Source organism: Hemibagrus wyckioides, linkage group LG23 (assembly GCF_019097595.1).
Source record: "Hemibagrus wyckioides isolate EC202008001 linkage group LG23, SWU_Hwy_1.0, whole genome shotgun sequence".
Classification (NCBI taxonomy): Eukaryota; Metazoa; Chordata; class Actinopteri; order Siluriformes; family Bagridae; genus Hemibagrus; species Hemibagrus wyckioides.
In genome coordinates, this window is record NC_080732.1 from 9,471,455 (window position 1) to 9,491,955 (window position 20,501).

General features: G+C 37.7%; 1 protein-coding gene across 4 annotated transcripts in view; it reads right to left on the reverse strand.

Annotated features, from left to right (window-relative positions):
* The window catches only part of asap1b (ArfGAP with SH3 domain, ankyrin repeat and PH domain 1b), a 65,912-nt gene that overhangs the window by 26,548 nt on the left and 18,863 nt on the right, over positions 1-20,501 (reverse strand). For all 4 annotated transcript variants that reach the window (XM_058376887.1, XM_058376886.1, XM_058376884.1 and 1 more), the window contains exons 4-12: positions 11,888-11,960; positions 9,817-9,962; positions 7,521-7,595; positions 5,871-5,920; positions 5,488-5,617; positions 4,169-4,254; positions 3,029-3,104; positions 2,710-2,796; positions 1,808-1,908 (exon numbers count right to left, since the gene is read on the reverse strand). In XM_058376887.1, the coding sequence (XP_058232870.1) occupies positions 1,808-1,908; positions 2,710-2,796; positions 3,029-3,104; positions 4,169-4,254; positions 5,488-5,617; positions 5,871-5,920; positions 7,521-7,595; positions 9,817-9,962; positions 11,888-11,960 (824 nt within the window). The remainder of the gene's footprint in view (positions 1-1,807; positions 1,909-2,709; positions 2,797-3,028; positions 3,105-4,168; positions 4,255-5,487; positions 5,618-5,870; positions 5,921-7,520; positions 7,596-9,816; positions 9,963-11,887; positions 11,961-20,501) is intronic.

Below are 20,501 nucleotides of genomic sequence, written 5' to 3' on the forward strand. Positions count from 1 at the left end.
TGTAGCCACCACTGCATCTTTTCAAACTGCTGCTCATGCTAGTTCACAGAGCAGCAGACCATATACAGAGGAAAGTGCTATCTACCTACTGGCTAGTGACTCTCTTATAGACAAGGGAGAAACCATGTCTGATTATTGCTCTTCCACCCAGATAGTGCAGGCATTATGCTTTCTTGAGTTCCCAGCCATACATAGATAGATAGATAGAGCTACCAAGTACAAATATTAGAATTGTGCAAATGAAGTGCAGATAAATATGTACGTATATGTACAACAAATAAATAAAGCTGTGGCAGGTAGAATGTTCAGAAGCTTATGAGCAAATATGTGTGTGCATAGAGAGATAAAGATCATGTTTAATGATCTATAAATGAAGACATGAAGATGTAATGAAAATTAGAAATATGTGCAAATTGTATATAAGGCACAATATGTACAGTATAAGGTGTATCTGAGCATATACAGATAGTATACATACACCGATCAGGCATCACCTGCCTAATATTGTGTTGGTCCCCCTTTTGCTGCCAAAACAGCCCTGACCCATTGAGGCATGGACTCCACTAGATCCTTAAAGAGGTATTGTGGTATCGGGTACCAAGATGTTAGCAGCAGAAGTCCTGTAAGTTGAGAGGTGAGGCCTCCATGAATCAGATTTGTTTGTTCAGCACATCCCACAGATGCTCTATTGGATTAAGATATGGGGAATTAAATGCCAAGTCAACACCTCAAACTCGTTGTTGTGCTCATCAAACCATTCCTGAACCATTTTTGCTTTGTGGCATGGCACATTATCCTGCTGAAATAGGCCGCAGCCATCAGGGAATGCCGTTTTCATGTTCTTCCATGTACATGTTCCGTGTACATGGTCTGCAACAATGCTTAAGTAGGTGGTATTTGTCAAAGTAACATTCACATCGATGGCAGGACCCAAGGTTTCCTAGCAGAACACTGCCCAAAGCATGACACTGCCTCTGCTAGCTTGCCTTCTTCCCATAGTGCATCCTGGTGCCATGTGTTCCCCAGGTAAGCAACACGGCCATCCACGTGATGTAAAAGAAAATGGGATTCATCAGACCAGGCCACCTTTTTCCATTGCTCTGTTGTCCAGTTCTGATGCTCACATGCCCATTGTTGGTGCTTTTGGCAGTGTACAGGGGTCTGCATGGGCTACCTGACTGGTCTGCGGCTCTGACACCTTTCTATTAGAGGAAGCCTTCGATCCCCACATGCATCAATGAGCCTTGACCGCCCATGACCCCGTCGCTGGTTCAGCACTTTGCTTTCCTTGGACCACTTTTGACAGATACTGACCACTGCAGACCGGGGCCATCACAATTTGGCTCTTGTCAAACTCGCTCAAATCCTTATGCTTGCCCATTTTTCCTGCTTTTACCACATCAACTTTGAGGACAAAATGTTCACTTGCTGCCTAATATATCCCACCCACTAACAGATGCCATGGTGAGGAGGTAATCAGTGCTCAGAATGTTATGCCTGATCGGTGGATATAGATAGATAGATAGATAGATAGATAGATAGATAGATAGATAGATAGATAGATAGATAGATAGATAGATAGATAGATAGATAGATAGATAGATAGATAGATAGATAGATAGATAGATAGATAGATAGATAGATAGATAGATAGATAGATAGATAGATAGATAGATAGATAGATAGATAGATGGCTTTGTCAATTCAGACTCACAAAAGGCTAAAGGATTTCTGCTGATTTGGTGAGATCAAAATGAATATATTTCTAGCAGAAGAGTGTGTGTATGCATATTGTAAGCTTTCCTACCCATCACTCTTCTTCAGCAGATATCCTCTCTTCTCACTGCCAAATTCTTTGTTACCCTGCAGTTGGTGCATGCTGTAACCTCCCTGCTTGCTCTGAGAGTCCTGCCCGAGGACAAACATATACATGGTGTAAACATACAAACATAAATTCTAATGCTCTACCCTGACACATACTCTCTGTGACAACCACAAAAGAAGAGTAAAATAATTGCAGGTAATAAACTGAAAATCCATGTCGTACAATGCACTCACACCAAAAACAACATGGGAAACAATCCTTTCCTGGAACACTTAATACAGACTATACAACTCAACACACACTGCATGCTGAACTTACTCTTCTAGACTTCAATCCAAAAAGGAAGCAAGTGCGGAAAACACAGGAGAAAGTGTGAAAAGCATGGTACAAAATCGTACAAAAAGTGTGTGTGTGTGTGTGTGTGTGATGAATGAAAATGAAAGGTATATAAAAGACAAAATGGCTGATATGCTTTAGTTAAAAGGCATGTAGCTACTGAAGATGAAAAGGCATGTAGCTACTATTGATCATTTAACATTACTATAAAATAGAGTGTATTTCAGTCAGTGACTTTCTCCTGAGCAACCAGTGGGGCACAACACTGGTTACCAGCAAGGTTGACCTCATACTGGCTACCAGCATGGTACAGCACTGGGTACTCCCTCTCTCACTCTCACACAATTTTATCTATTTTTACTCAAAGTGAACAATTTACTACATAATGAAATTTCTCAATAAATCTGTAAATGAAATTAACCCTGTTCTTTTTGTAACCCTATAAAAGAATTTCAAGACACCAATCACTGCAACAAATAAGGATAATACTCAGCAACTGTTTTTGGTCCTGAGACTGATATCTGGAGCACACCACACTGTCTGCTTACCTCCTTCTGCTCTAACTGCAAGGAGGACTTGATGAGATCCCTCAATGCTGTGAGCTGCTTTTTTTCCTCATCCTGAGTTTGCTTTATCTAAGAACCAGAAAACAGAGTTGTTTACACATACACACACTAGAGAGAGAGAGAGAGAGAGAGAGAGAGAGAGAGAGCTTGTAAAGGAATAAAATAGTGGCAGAAGAATAGAATAGCTGTTTCAGATTATAACAATAAGAGACTAATCAAGGTTGAGAATAAAACTGTGACTCAATATATCGATATTAAAATGTATAGAAAACTGCTCCCAGTTGCAATGCAAGCTACATACATTGTAAAGATCAGCAGCTAGCTTCTCAATGTACTGCTTGAGCTTATCAGCTGTCTTCAAGCCATCCTGGAAAAAACTGCAAATAATTCACAGAACATAGATTTAAGAACAATGAGCACACTTTAGCAAATCAAACCTTCTGATAACATATTTATACCTCAGTGTTGTTGAATTCTCAATTCTGACTGGATAGAATGTGCTGATTCATTTTCTTCAATAGCACAGCTCAGAAAGTAGCTTCAGCAACAGTAGTAATTAAAAATCCTAATCATCCTTAAACTAATTTACAAAACTCTTTCATGAACTCAATTTCAAGATCTTGCCAACTCTAGTGACCTGCCAAAACACAGATAAGTCAAATACCCACAACATCCAGAATTCCCCAATGCTGATAAGACCAATCTGGACATGCCTGACACATTGTGCATTTGTCTGAATATGAGAAATATTGGAGCCCAGTGAACCACTGCAGACTAAAAAGCTATACAGTCGTATTTTAGAGCTCATCTGCAGCAGACGTGATGACTTAACAAGGATCTGGACTGCAAGGTAAGTGCTCTAAAATCAATAGGACATGACTCTGCTGATGTGCTGATAGACTGAAGATAATGCTTACACTAGCCTTTCTCAGCTCATCACTTTGTTAGAAGCCACTGATTTTGTGCCATGCCATGGAAAAACATTCTATAAGCAATGACTAACATTCACAAATTTTGCAGACAAATAGAGCTTTTCCACCTAACAGCCCAGCTTGCCACAGCTTGACAACAAATGTAACCCCAGGACCGTCCGTACCCTGGATGAGTGTGTGTCAGTTTCCCATAATTTAACTCTGGCCATAACAGAGATGTTTCTTTAGAGTTTATAAAGAAAGCAGGGTACAAGATATAAATGTACATGTAGTAAAAAAAAAAAAAAGATGAGGATGACTAGAATGTGATAACCTTGAACTTCCCAGTATGGTGGCTGTCATATGATGTGGAGACCTAAGTGTCATGTGTGAAATTATTGGCACTAAGTTAGGGAGAAAACTGTGGAGGAAAAAAAAAATTTAAAGAAGGGGCTGATTCCATAGTGAAGGTACTTTGCATACAAATAATGAAAGATATTTATAATTAATTGTTTTAATACATAACTTACTTGCACTGTGCATGGTAATACTTTATCAGGTTCTGGAGAAGGTCCACACCCTTTTTGGTCTTAATCTCATTCACCTTGATCAGGTACTGTAAAAGCAAAGGGAATTTTTTTTAAATATATGAACATTTGTCAGGATCTTGTAATCACCTTCCACATTCGTGGGCAAACTGACATTCAATAGTTTTACACAGATTGGTCTAGTTGAGTCATTTTAAATGCTTTATATACTAAAAGCTTTAAGATTAGAAATTTCCATTTTTAGTGCTCTTGATCCTGAGGGGGAGAGATGATGCAATGCCAACTTCAGACCTATAGTCTAATTTTTGTAACCAATCACAAAGTAATAGACAACACCATATCAGCAATTATAGATGTTACTTGTCCATTCATGTGATGCTAACAAGCACCATGATACATGAGACGATAAACGCAAAGCCTGCATTGCAAAATCCTATTTCTGAAATAAAATGTTCTCATTCCTCGATACAGATGCCAGAGGAAGAGCTTCTTCACAACAGACTGTCTGAAAATAGAAACATAACAGTTTCTATTCCATTCTATATCTAGAAACAGAAAATGCTCAACAAATAAATGAATAAAACAAAATCTTAATCCTGATTTTCCCACAGAAGAAAAATCTCAGAATTTATTTCACTGCATGTATGAATACATCTGTTAGCATAACACTGTGTGGCCTAGCCTGGCATAGCACAGAGTAAGTTGCTAGTATTGAGGGACATTTACCTACAGCTAACCTTTTTTAGCGCAGAGAACGGTGACTAGATAGGGTTAAAAATAATAAAGCAGAAAATAAATAAGCAAACAATTAAAAAACTAATAAAGAGCAACAACAATAAGTTTTATGCATCATACACAGGAAGACACAATTTAATTCTGAACTGAAGAAAGTGAGTGAGTCAGTGAATGAATGAATGAATGAGAAAAAGTGGTTGTAACTAACAACATTAATAATAATAATAATAATAATAATAATACAAACACAAGCAACAAAGCTCAATCCTTACAGATAATTAAGTGCCTTTTAATACACTGCTCCCAAAAATTAAGGGACCACTTAAATCACACATTGGATCTTGAGGAACAAAATGGTCAAATTGAAAATCTTTACTTATACACATTTTTAATGTTTAATGTTTACTTATACACATTTATAATTTGTTGAGAGCAAAATGATGCGACAACGGTCAACGGGAACTAAAATCACCAGCCCTCTGAAGGCTGATACAATTTGCATGAATTTCATCACAGCAACTCATAATGTAAGTCAGTCGTGTGTATCCAGTAGATCTTGTACTCACCTCACACATCTGAAGCTGGAAAAGCCGTCTCTCCTTCTCCATTTCTTCTGCAATTTCAGCACCCGTAATCTCTGTTCGAATCATCCCATGTTGCTTGGCATGCTCTCGTTTTTCCTTTTCTATCTTTGTACTGAAGATACACACACAGACACCCCCACACACACACAATAACCTTAACACGGGACAGGGCAGCCCACTGGAACTTTAAGTTGCTTAGTGGGATAGCTAATAAATTTAAGATTTTCCACCCCTGCAATGAGTTTTCAACAGCATTGTGAGTCATCCTGTACAGCACTATAATTCCACTAGATAACTAGATAGATAGCTAGATAGACAGCTAGACAGACAGACAGCTAGACAGACAGACAGCTAGACACACTTACAACTTTGTTTCATAGTCCTTCCAGGCTTTGTCAAATGGTTTTTTCAGGTCCTGAGGAGAAAAATAAAATTATTAAAAGGAGGTATAAACAAACAAAGAAATTAATGTGAAGAATAGAACAAATAAAATATCAGACAGCAGTGCTAACCTCCTTAAACTCTTGAAAGGCTCAGTAATGATCAGATACATTGAGAATGGAAAATAGAAATATGCAGGTCAGTTGTCTTCCAAAAAAGCAAACTTCTCAAGTGGAATTCTGTCCTATCAAAAATCCTATCCATGCGAGCTCTACCAAACAAAATCAATCTGCTTGCAACAAGGACGCACTGTCACAGAGAGCTAAGCACTAGCAGTGTTATCATGGGCCAAAACACACTACCAAAACCTCTCCATCCATGGCAAATACTCTCATACATGCACCTCAGAATTATAGAGGATTATGTGGATAGCGGTGGCCAACAGTCACCAAGCTGCTAGTGTTGAGCCCTTAAGAAAGACCTTAAACCATCAATGGCTCAAATAGATCTCAACAGAAAGTAACTTTAAAAAAAGTGGCAGCCAAATTAGGTAAATGCAAATCTTTGTCAAAAAAAGAATAATGCACATAAAAACACACAACCCAGAACCAAATATTCTCATCACTGAACCACAGCTAGAGAAACTAACAGCTGATGAGGGCACACTAAAGAAGCACCACAGAAAAGTCACATAAAGCAGAAGCTATATTTGTTCAGTGATTTTGTGGCAAAAAATGGCAGAGAACACTGAAGGATCTCCACTTCTTATAATTCATATACTAGAACTGTAATTTTAACCTATCAGACTAAAATGTAGTGAAGTGTATTCACCGTAATTCAGTTCCTCCACATATAGCTGTCAAAAGTACTACAGTGACATTCTGCACAATCCATCACTCTGCACTGGTTAAGTACTTAAATGGGAAATTGAAAACCAACATTTGGACATTTGTAAAACCACACCATGCATATAAGTGTCCAATATAAGTGTGTGTGTGCATATTATATATATATATATATATATATATATATATATATATATATATATATATATATATATATATATATATATATATATATATATATATATATATATATATATACACACATATACATATATACATATATACATATACACACACACACACAATAGTGTGTATGTCTGGGAAAACCTGACCATGAATGATGACAAAACTGAACAAAATAAATATTTTCAGAGGGGTATAGTTTGCATACTTCACATAAAAAATGTAAGGACTTAAATATCTAAAAAAAAATTAAATAAATAAAATAAAAAAAAAAAAGATCTAGAATTCAAGTATTTTTGTTTTCAAATTCATAGCTGATATGAAATTGAGTAATGCTTAGAAGTACTTATGCAGTACTAATGATGATAACATACATGCTACATCATGCTAAAGGCCATTGCCAGTGTAATAGTTTAAATTAAACTCTTTATATACAGTCTCTCTGCCTGCCAGAAACACTTTCCTTCCCCCTTCAACACCTCTCTCGAACCCAACAACCACCCACCACCCCCACTTCACTGCTGTTCAGTCCTCAGTCAGGGCCTGATTTTTAATCATTATTTTGTGCAAGTTTGCAATTGGTGTGTGTCAGTCTATAACTCTTACCCCCTTTACGCCTTTTAGGTCTCCTTTCAGCAGAGAGTCCAGTGTGAAGATCACATTATGATTCAGGTTCTGGAGCTGTAAAAGAGAGAGAGAAAGAGAGAGAGAGAGAGACTAAATAAATGCTTCAATATAATACATATAATACATAATGCAGGAAGGTCATTAGACTCTGCTCAGCCATTTTGTGAAGCCTTAATCCAAGGGCTTACCACCAAAGAGTTTTCATTTCTGATTTACATTATTGGACTACTGTAACATTTAAGGTTTTTAATGGGGTCAGTTATATAAGTATGTGTAATGCAGGTGAATAAAAATAATTTTGTATTCTGTGCACTGACTTCCAGCATAGTGGTGATACGGCCCAACATCAAGCACCATGGTTTATAATTGACACATGATTTTGAAACCGAACAGTCTACAATAGTGCACAAGTATATGGTCTGACAAAAAAAAAAAAAAAAAAAAAAAAAACACAGTACATTTAGTGGAGTTAGATTATTGGGTAAACTGTTTTTGCAAGTGCAGCACATCATTTTAGTGAAAATTCTAAAATCTAATCTAAATTAAATCTATTAATTTAATAATTTATATTAATAAATCTATTCATTTAAAGGTAGAGTAGGTTGTCTGAATGTGACTCGAGGTAACATTTCAAAACATCAGCAAACAAAATCTCTTTGATATTTCTAATAATAATTAGTAAAATAAATGAATGAAACAAAAGAGGAGATTTGTAGTTGGGTCACGACTAGTTTGGAAACACCTGCATTAAACAAAATGATCGGCAGTGTCCTTACCACCTTAGACACATTTAAGGACTTTAAACTGCCCTCTCAGATGCTAAGGATTTTCTACACTTGCACCATTGAGATCATCCTGACAGGAAGCATCACAGCCTGGTTTGGGAACAGCACCAAGTTGGATAGGCGAGCTCTCTGTAGGGTGGTGTGATTAGCTGAGTGTACCATCCACAGTGAGTTCCCCAACCTGCAATTGATTTACAGAAAGCAGTGCTGGACCAAGGCCATGAAGATAGCAAAGAACCTTAGCCATCCAAACAATGGACTCTTCTCTCTGAGAAGCACTTCCTCTCCTTGAAGCCAAACACAGAGTGAATGAGGGAAAGCTCTTTCCCGCAGGCCATTCGGAGCACAGCTACTTTTGAAATATTGCAGTAAAAACTGTTCACACGTGGCAATCATTTTGCACTTTATAACAATATTATATTCATATTCATTTCATTCGGATCACTGTACTCGTATGTATAATTTTGTCTTTTTATTTTTCTCCACACAGCTAATTTCATTATTATTTTTACTATTTACTATTATTTGAATTCTATTTCAACACACTATTATTTATCAACACACACAGCCATAAAAACCCATCAAAACATACAGTCAAAGAATTCTAAGACATGTCAAACTCAAAGACCATATACCAAATACTGAAACAATACCACACTCAGCATTTTCACACCAGGCAGTAACACTCAGAATTCACACCAGACAGACACTGAACCATATTGGGTGTTGACCTTCAGTGTAATTCTGTGACTGACTCCTGAAATGAATCATTGAGTGTAGAAACCAAGAAATATTTTTTGGGGGAAAAAAGCTGGTTACTAGTTTAAATCAGACACAGAGAGAGAGAGAGAGAGACAGACAGAGAGAGAGAGAGAGAGAGAGACAGAGAGAGAGAGAGAGAGAGAGAGAGAGAGAGAGATTGTATTTTTTCTTCATTCAGACTCAAGCTGAGAGATGGCACATAGAAGCATGACTCCACTTCTGCAGACACTGCTTGCAAGTATTGTGTGTGTGTGTGTGTGTGAGAGAGAGAGAGTGAGTGTGCATGAGTGTGTGCGAGACAGTGAGAGAGACAGAGAGAGCACATGTGTGAATATGAACAAGACAAGAAGTAGTTTGTGCTGAGTTTCCTACATATTATACTTCTGACACTTTTTCTCAATGCTACTGCCAAGAAGTGAGAGCAAATCTTGCACCCACACTCACAAGACAAACAATCATACAGACATTCACACATTTTTGTGCAAGCAGGTTCCAACACCAACGCAGAGCAACCTGTGTACAACACTCTGAAGCACTCATCCAGCAGCTGATACAGCCTACACTTCATCCATACTGTGTGCTGAAATTTAACATGCCCCTGAACAGAACACTAACTTCCAATTTTCAATCAATACTATAGAAAAAGTCCCACAAAAAAGGTTTCTTGACCAAGAAACTCAAAACTCAAATCTCTAATTTATAGAACCTAAATTGATGTGAAAGCTCACCAGGTTTTTGAGCAGGGATGAGAGCTCCTTTGTCAGAGTGGAGAACTTTACAAAGGCCGTTCCCAGGTCTTGGTTGTCTCGGCTCATGAAGTTACTGCCAAACTTGTCCAGTGCCTGAGCATACATCTCCTCATTTTGAAGATGTTCTAGATAGACACATGCAAGCACACACATGATTATGTACACATACTTACACTAGGGGTATTACAATAGGACAACTAATCTAAAAGAAATTCTATCAAAGTAGCCCGTTAATTCAACAGCTTAAAAACACAAGCCAAGAAAAATTTAAAACACATTTATTTGCAGAAAGCGTGAAAAGACAAGTGACTTATCTGATGAGTTTATATTGGGGTGCTACATTTTAACAAGTTTGCCAATGTAAAAATAACGATGTTAACGATTGAGGTTTAATAGGCGTGTTGCCAACCCAAAGTTGTTCAAAGTGTTTTATTCTGCTTATACCACAGCAATTTCCACATTAAGTTCTTATTATCTCTTAAGTTACATATAGCAGCTATAGTCATTCCCTCTCTTTAGCTATAGTCATCCCCCCCCCCCGGATGTAATATAAAAATGTACTTTGTTATTTGAGTGAGAAACCAGGAAGTCTTGAAGACGTTCCCATGTCAGTTAAATTAAGCTTACAGATTTATCTCTGACTGTTATAAAGCACTGACACCTGAGACTCTTTTCATAAGTAAATGTCTCTTAACAACAAATATTCCCATCAACAATTACAGTGCTTCACACGAGTATGTCACCTTAAAATAACTGATTTTGTGTTCCAGTGATTAAAAATAAAATATTGAACAGAATGATATTTCAATGCACCATTTGTAATTCAGTAATATTAGATCACTGGTCAGGGATCTGAATCATTTTGCAAGGCACTGTAGACGTTTTACCTTGTTAAACAATACAATTTAAATCAGTTTATTATTAGTCTTAGATTATGTGGAGCACACACTCTACAGGTGCCTGTTTCTATAGACACAGTAATGCTGTTACAGCGAGCGTATTAATATTATCTTATCACTGATGTAACGGTTGAAACTCCCTGTGCTGTTATATAAAAATAATGCACACCTTCAGATTAAACCATGCTATGCTATATATAAAATAAAATCTGTAAAAATAATCAGTAATCAGATCCAATAACCATACATCATGTATAGGCCAAACAATTCTAAAATATGATCCAGGGTCATCTGTTCTCTCGCATCTTGGTCTCAGTATTATAATACATAATAAGATGCACAACAATACTCTTGAAGTTCCACAGTATGAAGTGCTCTTCATGTGACATGGCACTGGGCTGTACAACTAGTTTGTTTAGACTAAGTATTCTGATCTTGCTGGAAGAGTAAAGTACTCTCTATTAAATTAGCTAATGATCTTTGACAACTGTTCATATTACATAATGGAACAAATATAAATACTCAAATCAAGTCTGAATAGTGTACTTGGTAGCAAGTACACAACAGGAAATGCACACTGGTTGAAGAAAAAAATTCTGCAGTTCTCCAACTGATCTATTATAGCATAAGGGCAGACCTTTATTAGTAAAACATGTTTGCAGAGTAAAGTGTCTGTCTGTGTGTGTGTGTGTGCGTGTTATCTACACACTTCACTTCTCGCTTTTCAGCTGTGTCCTAAATGTTGTCCTTGTCTTTTCAGCCAACAGGATTTTCATGTCATTTTCATATGCACCAATGTCTGTCAATGAAAGTTATAATTCTAAAATATAGTACCTACCATTCAAGTGAAAGTTCAAACCTTATTATGTTCTATAGCTCATCAGAAATGAATATTATAGCACAGTCAAAACCTTGCCTAGCTAGATACTTCAAAACAGTATGCAGCTCTTTAACATGTGAGGAGTGAGTTTCACTGTGGTAACACCCAAATCTTGTACTTTAAATTAACTCGCATCACACCTCTTATAGGCATTGGTCATATTCAGGTGTGTTTATTTACTGTGTGTGTTTGCAGGAGTGTCTGGAGTTACAAGCAGGCTGATAAGAGAAAATATGTTTTATACTTCTGTGACGTATGGAGATTTCTTTACCTTGGCCAGAACTGTAGATGGCTTTGACAGACTTCTTAACTTTCTGCAGTGAAGTCCTGTCCTGATCCAAAGCCTGGCAAAAAAGGAATATAGAGTTGTAAATGTGCAAGACCATATATTCACAGAGAGAGAGAGAGAGAGAGAGAGAGAGAGATACAAAGAAGAAAACAGAGATTACTAGAGACGTTACTGCCCAGCAACTGTGACATAAATAACTTCACTGGTACACTCCACAGCACACTTAACCATGGTTGATTATCCAAGATCAAGCAAAATGACGTTGTGCCTCGTTATTAAGATCAGAATGTAGCTAATCAGGATCCCTTTAAATAAAGGTTATTTGTAAGAACGATCAAGTGAAAATTGGGTTATGAGATGTTGTTGTAATGTTATATCATTAAGACATTCGTATTAACCTATTTAACAATCATGTGCATAGGGGTTCCAAAAACAGAAACATCTTTTCTGCATAACTCCCCCGAGAATATAATATTAAATAACTCTGCTCTAAATTATAACCACAGATTACAGTTAAATTAAGGACAGATGTTTGGTTTTGGAACCAATGAAGGACACTCAACTGCACACATGTCACTGTCATGGCCATGAGAAACACTTGGGCTGCACAGCACATGCTCAGCTATTAAGCATTAGCCAAAAGAGCTAAAAGAGTCAGCTCAGTGCTCCACGCTCTGAAATTACGTCTTTCATTATTATCTAACAAATATCCCTCCTTGAGTATTTATATAATGTCAATAACAAAGACATGACATAGTTAAGAGGGTTTTTGTGAACAATCTAGTTACTAGATTATTCCAGTAGTCATGTGAACAGAATACTGCAATACCCTACAAGAGATTGAGAGATTGATCGATTTGATTTTAGGTTAATCAAAAACCTAAAAAGACATCCTGAATGTTCTCAATAATCTGGTTATTTAATCTGCCTACTGGTATGTTTTTGGAAGGTGCAAGAAAACCAAAGATCCCAGAGGAAACCCACGCAGACAGTACCCTGAGCTCACGATTAAGTCAGGAATTCTGGAGCTGAATGTAATTATCAGCTGATAAAATGTACATTGTGATGTTTTTTGATCAACATTTGTAATGTTCTTTAATAAAACAACTCTGAATGTGCCAGTCTAGAAAAATCAGCAACTTCAGCATCACATCACAGCTTATGATTTATAACTTGCTTACCTACTGACCATTAAGTTGACATATAATGTAGCAGTACAAGCACCTTGATACTGCAAAAATGTACCAACAATACTACAAAGGTGTTCTCTGATTATTACATGTAAAAGTGCTGAACTTTTTTTTAACAAAATTCTTTCTTTTTTTTTTTTTTTTTTTAAATATGTAAGCACATACCTACACTCATCACAGCCATCATTAGTACCATTGGAGAATAACAGTGCATCATCCAAGCTATCCTTTCTACCCAATGAGACTAACAAATGATAATACAACACTTTCAAGCTAATTCTTTTAAATAGGTTAAAATACCAAGTTTAAAGGCAAGGCAACTGCTGTGATATTAAAGTGCATTATTGGCAAACATCTGAAGTATAATCCCCAATGGGCAACACAATCATAGGAACAATCAAGCTCTCTAGAACATAAATTATTAGCTTGTAAAAAGAATGAGCTGCTCCAAATAGCTGTATTTATATGGCATGAAGAAATTAACAGGTACACTGATTTAATCCCTTCAGATGATTTTATTTACACTTTTCATTGGGAACTCCAGCTCTGCATCCAGACAGAGTCTGTTTAATGGCATGCCTTTGAGCCTACTCCATAGGGATTAGCAACTAACGCTAAAACAAACGCACATTCACCAGCCGCTCGACTCCTCTGACATCTGGTCACTAGAGAATCTTCTCATTGTAATTAAAGGTCTACTCAGCTATTTCTGTCGCTCCGTACATATCTGAAACACTGGTTCATGCATGTTTGATGACAATGTCACTGGGCTAGGCTCCATGTTTGATGTTCAAAGCAATTTTCTTCAAAACCTAGAAGTTTCCAGAAGAGTCTGTCCAATGTTGGGTGAAGTTTGGAAAAATGGGTGGAGCAAACAAATGTGATGTAAATATCAGGAAATGAAAGCTGAAATTCTGATCCATCATCTCACATTCATCTTTTAACCTCAAACGCAAAGTCTTTAGTGTATAGCAAAAACAAATGAATTTTACTTGCCATTCCAATACGATCACGACCAAAACATTCTGATTCATTTAAATGGTAGGAATTGCTACTGTGTCACTAAAATTTCTCAAATTCACAACAAGAATTTAAAACAAATAATACCATTCATAACAGCTACTGTTTTCCAGGATTATTCATTCATCAATATAAACCTGACATCGAAACACTACCTTTTAAACATGCATTTGACAAGATTAGTCAATCTTGATTGGGTGGAATTATGTACTAGACAATACTGAAATGATTTTTTTTTAATTCCCTTTTCCCACCCATGTACACAAAGCTCTGCCCCAATAATCTAAGGTGCCCTGAATTCAACTAGAGTAAGCATTAGCACGGACTGTCATGATATCACCTTCAGGTGATGAGGCAGGCTGATTATTTATTAAGGCCATCGCCTTCATTCATTATTTAGATACAGGTAATAAAAGAACCTACGCTTTGTTGTAATGCATTCAACAAGATAATATTACATCACAAGTTGATAAACTATCTAGAACAATGCTAACATGGATTGCTTAAAAAGGCCACATGATGCAACATTTATATATATTTGGGTCTCCTATCAGAGTTGACTATATTAATATATTAGCTATATTAGCTTTCAGAAAACTGAAACAAAAAACAGAAAATCGGCACATGATTAATTCTTGCATTTGCCGATTTACTACCATTATGTTTTTGTTGTTCAGTACAAGTAATCAAAAAGTAATCTTATTACAGTGCTGGCCATCAGAGTCATGTGTGTGAACTGATAGAATTTTTCGTCTGACACTCAGCCAATCAGTTTCTTCAAAGACAAGCTATAAAACATTACAAACATGCTAAAATCTGCTCATACTGATTTATGAGAATGGTAATGAATCCTTCCTATCCTGTTTTAATTTGTAATGGTCCCTTATAATCTTTTAAGCTGTGACTCAAACCAAACAAACGTGTCCGGTGTAAAAACCATCTAAAAAGTCACAAATCTAAGATGGTCAGTTGGGAAGCCCCTGGTGATTTCACACAGATGTACATCCTCAAATGACTCACAGTACTAATACATTCAGTTAGCTAGGGAAAAAACGCTGTTATTTCTCTTTGAGTGGGCCTCTGGGCTTCAAATGTTTAAAAATAAACAAATTAAAAAATTGTCTAATTATAATTTAATCATATTCAGAAGCTACAAAAAGTCCCCATTGCAGTCTGAACTGTGTGGGCATGTCAGATCACATACTGACTGACTGGAATGTTTCTGTGGCAGCATAAACATGGGAATAGCGCTAGTGCTACAAAAGTGTGCAGAAATGGCAGAAAGGAGCTTCCATAGCACTTTTGTTCTAACACTAGGCGTGAGTCACTGCTGCAGCGTTGGTGTATATTGTACAGATTTCTACTGGCATGGGGTTCAGTAAAAGCAAAACAAATAAGAAAATCGTGCAGTTTGTTCTCATTTCCACGCAGTCTAAAAAGCCACAGATCAATTTTGACCTGCAGCCTTCTACTTTTACTTATACATGTAACCTATTGAGACATGTATACATACTCAAACCAGCCCTTCTGATACCAAAATCCATGCCTCAACCAAAATCAAGATTATACTTTTTCTTCTTCATTCTCATGTTTGTGTTAAGATTAACTGAAGCTCTTGACCTGTATCTACATAAGTTTATGCACTTGCACTGCTGCTGCATGACTGGCTAATAAGATAACTGTATGCAGATGTGAAAGGTACTCCTAATGAAGTAGATGGCGACTATATCCTACTTCACAGGAATACTAAACATGTTACTGAACAGAGAAATCTATACATACTGGACCAGTTTTATTAGTAAGACTGAATCATTTTGGCTTAATCTAAACCACTATAACAAAAATAAAGAGGTCTATAAATAACTCAGATCTAATGGGTTCTGGGTCCTGTTGAAAGTTGCTCCCAGGAGTCACAGTCAACATGACCTACATTTCTAATACCCCATGTTTAGTGAACACACACACACCCACACACGAAAACACAAACACACACAAACACACGCACACACTCACTTTTGTTTCACTGTAGAAACACTTAATTTCCCATTAATTGATTTTGAAATAATCCCTTGACTAGAAGAGTCTTTAAAAGCAGTACAAAACAGTGCTAGTTGTACACTAACTGAATAAAACACATAATAGCCTAAATTTAGGCTGTTTTCACATCATATGTTAATCCATTTTTACCAAGGGTGCCAGTCATTTTAGAGATGACTGTATTTATGATTCTTTTTCCATGTATGTTGGTGTAATAAGTGTCAATACAATAAAAAATACCTTATTCTCCCAGCTGAACTACAGACGGTACAGACTGCAAAACCTCAGGGACTGAGTCAGGGACTGAGTCAGGGACTGAGTCAGGGACTGAGTCAGGGACTGAGTCAGGGACTGAGTCAGGGACTGAGTCAGGGACTGAGTCGCCATGCACGCACTCACACCAACACACACACACACTCAGTAAGCACTTTTTTCTGGTCAGGATCATGGGGGATATGGAGTGTACCCTTGGAACACTGGGGGTGAGGAGGGACTCTGGATTATACACCACAGCAGACCCCACCGCTTACACCTAAGAATCATCAGAGGCAGCATGGTGGCTGTAAGGTCCAGGTCCAGGTCCAGCTCCATGCTCCCAAGGTCAGGCATTACCAGGTTACCAGGATCCCCCACAACCAGGAAAACTAGTTGCTCAGTCTGAATGAACAAGTGAAAGAACGTAAACTCAATTCTGGCTTCAACCATTTATCTAAAAACACTCAAATGCTGAATGAGAGGAACTGGTCTATAGCTAATACATCAATCATCATAGTATTTAAATAACTAAGACTTCTGGAAAAGGATCATTTAAATTAAAAGTCTTTCTTTACAAAGCTGATAATTCAGAAGTGCCTCAAATTTGTCCTTATTGCAGTAAGTGTAGTAAGTACATAAGTTGCATATTGCTGTTTTATTTTAGCTTGAGAAAATGACATTCAGGGAATTCCTGTTTAAAGCAAAACTTCTACAGATATCTGAGCGTTACTATGGCATGAATAAAATGACACAGGAGAACACCCCAAATCCTACATGACGCTCAAACTTGGTGTCAGGTTATAATCTATAATCCCCAAGCCCCCGTCAGGAAAAAAAAAATAAAATAAGATGCATTTTCATGCCTGTGGTTAGTGAGAGAAAATGGGTCTAAATCATGTTCCTCTGAGAAAATAGAACACATGCACAATTGTTGACATGGTACAGCAGCACATTCAATGTAGCACACTGTGCTGTTAGAGGATACGGTGGATTATGAGCCCCCACCCTAACACACACATTCACACATACACACATGCTAACATGCATAAACACACACATGCACATACGTACGTACACACTCACATACGTACGTACACACTCACACACGTACGTACACACTCGCACAAGTGCACAAAGACTCCTTGAGTCCACCATGAACAACTTGCATATTAATCTTCAGAATTTACATCTTCATTGGTGTCCCAGACTGATAGATAAAATACAATCTCGTGTTTTTCAGTAGCGCTGGAAAAAAAAAGTCCTCTTCCATTTTCAGTTACGTGCCTGTGGCTATCAAGAGGGTGGGGTTCTAATCATGTTCCTATGAGAAAATATAACACATGCACAGTTGTTGACATGGCACAGCAGCATACGTATTAGGAGGTTAAGATGGATTATGAGCCCCCACCCTAACACACACACACACACACACTTGTATATGCACACACATACGCACATGCATTCATGCTTACACACAGCCTCCTTCCGATTATGCTGAGCACCAACATAGCGACACAACACCGCTAGTCCTCTCTCAGTGACACACACTAAACACATTCTATCCATCACTCCATTTCTTTCCCTGTTCATCGTTCAGCGTCCTTATTTCACAATCACACTAGCTGACAGATTTGGCTTAGTCTGAATTGTGATAAATAGAAGGTGGATTTAGCACAGACATTATTTTTTGGTGTTATATTCTCTCTGATTAAAGCTGGATTTATACTGTATGAATTTCATTTTGCTGGTTTTACCCTGTTTTGCTCTCACAGAAGAACAACAGCATAAAATAATTATTTGTCCCAGTGCGGTGGCTGATTTAGTGCCAAATGCAACAAAAGACAGTCAGTGATGTTCTGGCAGTGCCAGACATTTAGATTAAAGTCTCAGAGTGTGAGCGCAGTTACGATGCACATCTAAAAACCACCAATAGCATAACTGAATAGTATGAAATTAAACTCATGCAATGGATAGAAATATAGTAGTGGCAAAGACAAAAGTTAAAGAAACATGCTAACAGACAGGAGAAAAAAAAAATCACTACCCAAACTTACTTTCTGTGTATGCTGCACAAGCCTTGATCTCACTGACTGATGGCATAAGCAGAGCACAGTAGTTTATTTGATCACAATTACAGTGAGGGAAAAAATTATTTGATCCCCTGCTGATTTTGTAAGAAATGATCAGTCTGTAATTTTAATGGTAGGTTTATCTGAAGAGTGAGAGACAGAATAACAACAAAAAAAACCAGAAAAACACATTTCAAAAAGAGTTATACATTGATTTGCATTTTATTGAGTGAAATAAGTATTTGACCCCTTTGCAAAACATGACTTAGTACTTGGTGGAAAACCCTTGTTGGCAATCACAGACGTCAGACATTTCTTGTAGTTGGCCACCAGGTTTGCACACATCTCACATCTCAAGGAATTTGGGCCCACTCCTCTTTGCAGATCCTCTCCAAGTCATTAAGGTTTTATGGCTGACCCTTCAGCTCCCTCCACAGATTTTCTATGGCTAGGCCACTATAGGACCTTAATGTGCTTCTTTTTGAACCTCTCCTTTGTTGCCTTGGCCGTGTGTTTTGGGTCATTGTCAGGCTGGAATATCCATCCATGACCCATTTTCAATGCCCTGGCTGAGAGAAGGAGGTTCTCATCCAAGATTTAACAGTACATGGCCCCGTCCATCGTCCCTTTGATGCAGTGCAGTTGTCCTGTCACCTGGGGATGGTGTACTTGGGGTCATAGGCAGCATTCCTCCTCCTCCAAACACAGCGAGTTGAGTTGATGCCAAAGAGCTGGATTTTGGTCTCATATGACCACACCACTTTCATCCAGTTCTCCTCTGAATCATTCAGATGTTCACTGGCAAACTTCAGATGAGCCTGTACATGTGCTTTCTTTAGCAGGGAGACCTTGCGGGTGCTACTGGATTTCAGTCTTTCACAGCGTAGTGTGTTACCAATTGTTTTCTTGGTGACTATGGTCCCAGCTGCCTTGAGACCACTGACAAAATCCTCCAGTGTAATTCTGGGCTGATTCCTCGCGGTTCTCATGATCATTGAAACTCCATGAGGTGAGATCTTGCATGGAGCCCCAGACCGAGGAAGATTGACAGTCCTTTTGTGTTTCTTCCATTTGGGAATAATCGCACCAACTGTTGTCACCTTCTCACCAAGCTGCTTGGCGATGGTCTTGTAGCTCATTCCAGCCTTGTGTAGGTCTACAATCTTGTCCCTGACATCCATGGACAGCTCTTTGGTCTTGGCCATGATGGAGAGTTTGGAATCTGATTGATTGCTTCCTTCTGTGGACAGGTGTCTTTCATACAGGTAACGAGCTGAGATTAGGATCACTCCCCGAGAGTGCTCCTACTGTAATCTCAGCTCTTTACCTGTATAAAAGACACCTGGGAGCCAGAAATCTCTCTGATTGATAGGGGATCAAATACTTATTTCACTCATTAAAATGCAAATCAATGTATAACTTTTCTGAAAAGCATTTTTCTGGACTTTTTTTGTTGTTATTCTGTTCAGATAAACCTACCATTAAAATTATAGACTGATCATTTCTTTGTCAGTGGGTAAACGTACAAAATCAGCAAGGGATCAAATATTTTTTTCCCTCACTGTATATTCATAGAAGATCTTAAATTTATAATCATGCTATCTCACTGTCTGTTGTAGGATCTAGTCAAGATGTGAGTGGGATCATATCAAAGATTGTAACAAGAACGGCAAAAAATGAGCCTTATTTGCTTTCAAGGCTGGTGTATGTACAACACTAACTTGAAAGGCATAGAAAGCAGAAGGATGTGGAATGATCAGAGTTATTTCCGACCAGTCTTATTCACTAGGCTGTGTATTACCCCCACAAATTATACATCCACAAGCTCACTCTCCAAGCCTGCATGAATAAAATCATCATGCCAATTTGCAGTGAACAGACATTTTGTGGAGTCTAAATGTGTCTAAATAAAGCAACCACTGAATAATTCATGGTTTCAACATAAGAAAGCTTAATAGTAAATCCATTAAGAAAGTACATCTACATACATATGGCTGTAACTCAAACAGATTTATTATTTGCATC